The 6,102-nt window shown below is 39.7% G+C and overlaps 1 protein-coding gene across 1 annotated transcript; it reads right to left on the bottom strand.

Moving 5' to 3' along the window:
• Positions 1 to 4,553: 4,553 nt before the first annotated feature.
• On the bottom strand, positions 4,554 to 5,890 carry LOC114564201 (trace amine-associated receptor 13c-like). The gene is made up of 2 exons (XM_028591440.1): positions 5,715 to 5,890; positions 4,554 to 5,370 (listed from the first exon to the last, which is right to left on the bottom strand). Exons 1-2 carry the CDS (start codon positions 5,888 to 5,890, stop codon positions 4,554 to 4,556), a joined length of 993 nt encoding a protein of 330 aa, XP_028447241.1.
• Positions 5,891 to 6,102: the final 212 nt, after the last annotated feature.

Below are 6,102 nucleotides of genomic sequence, written 5' to 3'. Positions count from 1 at the left end.
CTCCACGGGACCTGTTGGGAAGTGTTTGTGTGTCTGACGAAGCCCACAATACACAACAAAGTAAATGGTCATTTAGCCCATCAAACACTGATCTATTGGGAGATGAGTTTTGACACACAGTTTTAGCGCTTTGCCTTATTAACTATAGCTACCTATTTTGTTTCAATGCAGTTTTTCTTTTTAATACCATATGGTAGTAAGCAGTGCGGAAGTTAACTTTTTGGGCCACTAGCCAAACAAGCTTTTAACAGACATTTTTTGCCAAATTAAGGTGAAACCGAGGAAAAGCATGAGTGTCATTCTTGAACTTGAAGAATATACATTTAAATGCTGTCAAGTTATTAACGATTATGCACAATCAAGTTATATACATCATTTCTTTCAGGAGAACCTGAGCTATCAGGATATGCATTCTGCAGGATACCACATACATGTGTAAATTGTTATATGACTATAGAGACAAAAGAAAAGACTAAACAGAAATATATTGAAATCACACAAAAGAACAATAATGACTTTTTTTGGCTTTTAAAATGTGTTCTTCTAGGTGTTGGCAATCAGGGCAAACAAGAATAAACTCTATATCTAACAAAAATATAAAACTATTTAGGGTTTTTCCCAGAAAATTCCATTAACTTTTATCCAAAAATGTTAGTTGTGTCAGCTCCAGGGCCCAGTTTTTCATAAGTAATCCAGATGGATTTCAGATCACGGATTAGATCAAATCTTGGAAATGGGTTTTTCAAAAGCAAAAGAGGGATTCTGAACTAAAATCAGATCATGTAATCCGAGCTTACATTTGATCTGGATCGAACCTGCCCTTTGGGTTTTTCAAAACTTTGAACTCGGTTTGGGATCTATTGATCAAGAAAACAGGATTATCCTGATCCAATCAGAAGGGTGGATTCAGTTGTGATTTTTCAAACCAAATAAAATCTGTGTTTTTTTGTTTTAACTGTAGATGGCGCTGCTGTGGATCCATTATGGAGACCTTAGCTCTTAGCCCTGCTCATGCGCAGCTCAGAAATAAACGAGCTTTGCCGGGAGCTACACGCTAACATTGTGCTCTCTGTTTATTCACAGGTACTGAAAAACTTACTTTTCATATTTGTATTGTACATTGTATTCTCATACTGCTTGTATCAGCATATTATCTGAATGTTTTAGTAATCGTTGTGTGTTGTTGTGAGAGGATTTTGAGGTGCGTGTTAAGGGTAAAAAAGTTTAGCTTTGAAGCTAGCATTGTAACGACCAGTGTCGGCATGCTGAGTAGTTAGTTCTTTTTATGAACTTTGGTTTTACAACGTAGTTTTACACAGTAGTTTATAAGCAAGTTACTGATGTTAGCATTACGTAGCATAAGAAAACGTGTGCTCTATTTTGTTCAGAGTATTAGCCAGTCAGCAGTGATCGAATGGTGATGAGTAAATACTGTTTTGAGTTAGCTCTGCTAGTTTTACATGTCGTTATCAACGCCATATTGTCAAGCACTACTGTTAAATGCAGATGTATAAGAATGCAATAGATAAGAGTTTGTTTATCTTATGCTAATGTTAAAATTATTGTTAACAGGTCAGTATATGTTATATGTGAAAGACTGCAACGTTAGTTGTCAAAGTGAATGTGAAGTGAAGTTATATTATTTTGGTACATTTTAGTATTTTGAGTTGAGCTAAGTTTGGTATTTGTAGTTTGTTAAATCACTTGCATTTATGTGCATTTATTTTCTGTCAGACTGTTTCATATTATTTATCATCAGTTTGGTTACATAATTTATTTAATTTTTAAAAGTTTATTATCATTTTAACATGCACTTTGATCAGAGTTAATACAGTAGAGACAATGGCCCTCATTTATCAACCTAACGTAGAAACCAGCGCAGATATGAGCGCAGAAATCGTCTTACGACAGGCTTCACGTGGGATTTATGAAACGTTCGTATCATACCAATCAGAGCGTAAGAATGGTCGTACATTGATAAATGCGGCGGCTGGAAACGATCGTAATTTAAATATCACGCCCCAATATATTCTCGGTTTGAGGCCTCGCCCCTACAATTTACGACATGGCGAGACGTAATCCGACTGAGAAGCGGCACTTTTCAGAGGTGGAGATTGAAACCCTGATATCTCCGGTTCATTTGCACTAACATGTGTCCTATTTGGCAGCCTGAAAACCGTTATTAAAGGCTGTAGAAAGAATGCGGAATGGAAAGAGATCACGGATGTGGTCAACAGTGTTGCCGAAGTAAATCGGACTCCAGCTGAAGTTTAGCCTATTTAATTTATACATCTTTGACACATTTTCTATAGTCCTAATAGTAATGTACAGGCTTATTGCAATCTCTTAGGCCTACATGGTGTACCTATATTTAAATAAACACACGGTAGCGGAGTTTATGCAGTGTTATTTTACTCGTGTTTTTTTTCATGAGTCTGAACGAGGCAACAGCTGAGCTGCACATTGCACAGACCAGACGTGAGATTTTATCGCAGCCTACGCTCACGTCCACATTGATAAATGCCGAGCTTTGCGTAGGAATCGGCGTACGCCCGTCCTACGCCTGTTTTAGGTCGTACACACGTTTCATAAATGAGGGCCAGTGTCACTGAGCACTTTGTACCGTGGATTCTTCAAGACAAGTGATAAGTTTAAAAAATGAGAACATTTGTATTTTTAGGGACACCTGTGTTTATAGTGACACCTGTGACTCCTGTCTATAGCCTCATTTGATCCTACAGTGTTGTTACACTGTAATTGCTTTTGGATCATTACATGAAATAATGCAAAAATGATTATCTTAAAATAAAAGATATAGTGTCTCTTGCATCACATACATTATGAACAAGTATCTAAGTGGTCTTGAAGAGGATTCTCTTTTTCTGTCTCTCATTTGGACTCGGTCTTGACTAGTGCTGGTCTTGGACTTGACTACACCACTATCACCTAGTCATCCCAACTGCTTTCTATCCTGCAAAATACAAGTCAACAGCTCCATCTTCTGGTAAGTCAGCAGAGCGTTTCATGAATAACTGGCAGTTTAAGTGTTCAGATAATGTAGCTCTACACTGAACAATCATTGTTGCATGGCCCAGGCTGTTATTCTAAGGGTGTTTTTGCTGGCATCTGTCATCCAAGTGGACCTAAAAGTGGACCACCAAAAAACAGACTCAGGCTTTAACACCTGCCTCATTTAGTTTGGTTGAATCCCACTAGGGTTGGTTTTCCTCCTTGGTGCGGCCCGTTTTGGGCAGGTTTGAATGCAGCAATCAATACATATCCTTCTCATCTCCGTGCGTGCTGTAACGCTGTCTGACGGCTCCAGCAGCATCAGGCCAGCACAGAACATGCAGGTGAATGGTTCCAGTAATCCTACCGCTCCCAATAAGTGACAAAATAACTCAACATGTTCCTATTTACATGTTGTGATTTGTAGAAGTCTGGCGTGTACAAAAAACAACGTAACATGAGACACAGCCGTCTTCTAACTGTAAACAAACCGGGAACTATATTCTCAGGCGGAAGAATATAGTACTTGGGCGAATGATATGCTCGCAGCAAGCCTGTCTGAGAATATAGTTCCCCGGTTTGTTTACTGTTAGAAAAATGGCTGTGTCTCATGTTACGTTGTTTTTGTACACGCCAGTTTCTAATCTCACAACATGTAAATAGGAACATGTTGGAGTTATTTTGTCACTTTTGTCTGGTTGGGAGCAGTAGGCTGAATTGGAACCAGTTACCTGCAGGATCTGTGCTAGGCTAAGCTAATGCTGGAACCGTCAGACAGCGTTACAGCACGCACGGAGATGAGAAGGGTATGTATGGACTTGTCTTACTCTGGGGGTTACGGTGAATAAGATAAATTCCCAATAAGTCGGCGTGTTCCTTTAAATAATTTTGTCACAAAGACAAGATATGTTATACAGGGATCACATATGAATGACACTAAACTGAAATGATTAAAACAACTTTGTAAAGAGGCCAAGATCTTTTTGTACTGACAGATTTATGTGAAACACAATTACTGTTCATAAGTGATGTTTTTCTATACTTGACAGGAAAGTGTGGTTGGTCAGGGGCATATTTTCTACATGAAACAGGAGTCCAGCAGGCCTGTGATTTCTGTCTGTAACTAAAGGGACACTAATTACTTGGATGATGCTTTCACCAATATAGTGACATGAATACAAAGCTTTAGTAGCTCTTTTGTTGTGTTGGGATGACATTTTTCTGATCACAAAGAAACAAAAGTTTCCCTGGGAGAAAATACTCTTTATAAGTGTCATACATATGTAAATATGTGATTACTTAATAAAAAAAATATATGGTGCTTATGACTCTCTTTAAATGCAGCAGCAACAGAGAGACAAAATACACAACAAGATAAAGCTGAAGCACAGGCCTTTCATTTGTTGATCATACACAATTTGGAAGTTAAGACAGGAAAACATAGTTTCAAGTTCTGTATACAACAACTGATCACTGAACAGCAGGAACATATTCATTCCTTGAATCCTTAGACGGAGTCTGATCTCAGTCCCTCCACAGTCTCTCTACAGCATGTTGGTCTCAGAGGAGCCAGGCTGCAGGATCTGAAGAGTAACTATGAGTTTAACTGATTTTCTAAACCAGGGGTAAAACAAGGCATAGATCACAGGGTTTAGACAAGAGTTACAATAGAACACAAAGATAACATAGGCTGCAGATGGAGCATTGACCAAGCTGTCACCTGCAAGATAGACTGAGTAATATGGGCAGAAACACATTAGAAACACAACTACCAGAACACCAAGAGTCCTGGCTGCTTTCAGCTCTGATTTCTTTGCCTTTGGAGTCACTGAAAGCTGGAGTGTGACAGCTGTAATGTGAGAGCGCATGGCACGAGCCTGAGACACAGCCACGGCAAATACTCTCATATACAGAGCTATGATGACAGTAACTGGAACAATAAAGTACAAAACAAGATCTACAGCTCCTAAGACATAGTCAATGACCAACACACATTCTCCGTAGCAGGAATTATACCTCCCTGGTTGAGTCAGGTCATCCTTCACATAGAGAAAGCTGTAGGAAACAGAACAGAGCCAACACAGATAAACACAGAGTTTAACTCTGTTCACAGTGACTTTAGTGGTGTAATGCAGAGGGTAACAAATAGCCACATAACGGTCAACTGATATGAGCACCATGTCACCTATTGAGGATAGGGGAATGATGCCTGAAACATAATTATACAGAGTACACACAAGGTCACCAAGAAACCAGCAGGATGTGTTTCTGAAGATTTCTCCCGGCATCAGCACGAGGCCCACGAGAAAGTCAGAGACAGCCAGAGAGAGGAGGAGGATGTTGGTGGGTGTGTCGAGCTGCCTGGAGGGAAAGAGAAAAGCACCATTACACCAACAAGTCCTCATATCTAAATGACAACCAGACATTTTATGTTAGTCATTTCTGAAACAATCAAAACAATCATTCCAAAAACACGATTACGATCGGTCATAGAAACAGGCCTTATTCTGAACAGTCAGTTTGATTATCATAGTTTGAGAATAACAGGTGTTATATTATAATAACATCATCGATAGCTCCCCCAATCATCCCACTAAGCCATAACAGTGAGACATCAAGCCAGCATGCACAATACCAGGACCCTGAAACTAACACAAAGTCTTCATAATATCAAAAACTTCAATTTTTGAGACAATGATCTTTGCCTGAAGTGGGAGACTGAGATGATGACGAGCAGGTTGAGAGCTACAGTGAGCAGAGAGATGGAGTAGAGCAAAGTGTGAATGAGCATCACTTCAAACCAAGGAGGTGTCAGCTTCCTGCAGGAGGTGTTGAAGAGTTGTGGAAAGCAGAGCTCTGCTCCGTCCTGTGTCTCCGTCATCAGTGGGAGGATGAGAGAGACCTCAGCTCTCTGCTTCAAACTCTGTCGTATACTGATTTATCTCTTTCTACCCTTGTCTCCACCCCTCCCTTTCTCCCTCTCAGTCTCTGTTGGACACTGATGTCCTTTTTTTGTTCTACACATCACTACGTCATCTTCTACACTTTCTCTGTTAGTCCACAAGCCTTTCAATAATATCTGTCAATCTTCTG

Source organism: Perca flavescens, chromosome 11 (genome assembly GCF_004354835.1).
Source record: "Perca flavescens isolate YP-PL-M2 chromosome 11, PFLA_1.0, whole genome shotgun sequence".
NCBI lineage: Eukaryota > Metazoa > Chordata > Actinopteri > Perciformes > Percidae > Perca > Perca flavescens.
The sequence above is the reverse complement of the archived record's forward strand: the minus strand, read 5'-3'. Positions and strand labels throughout refer to the sequence as shown.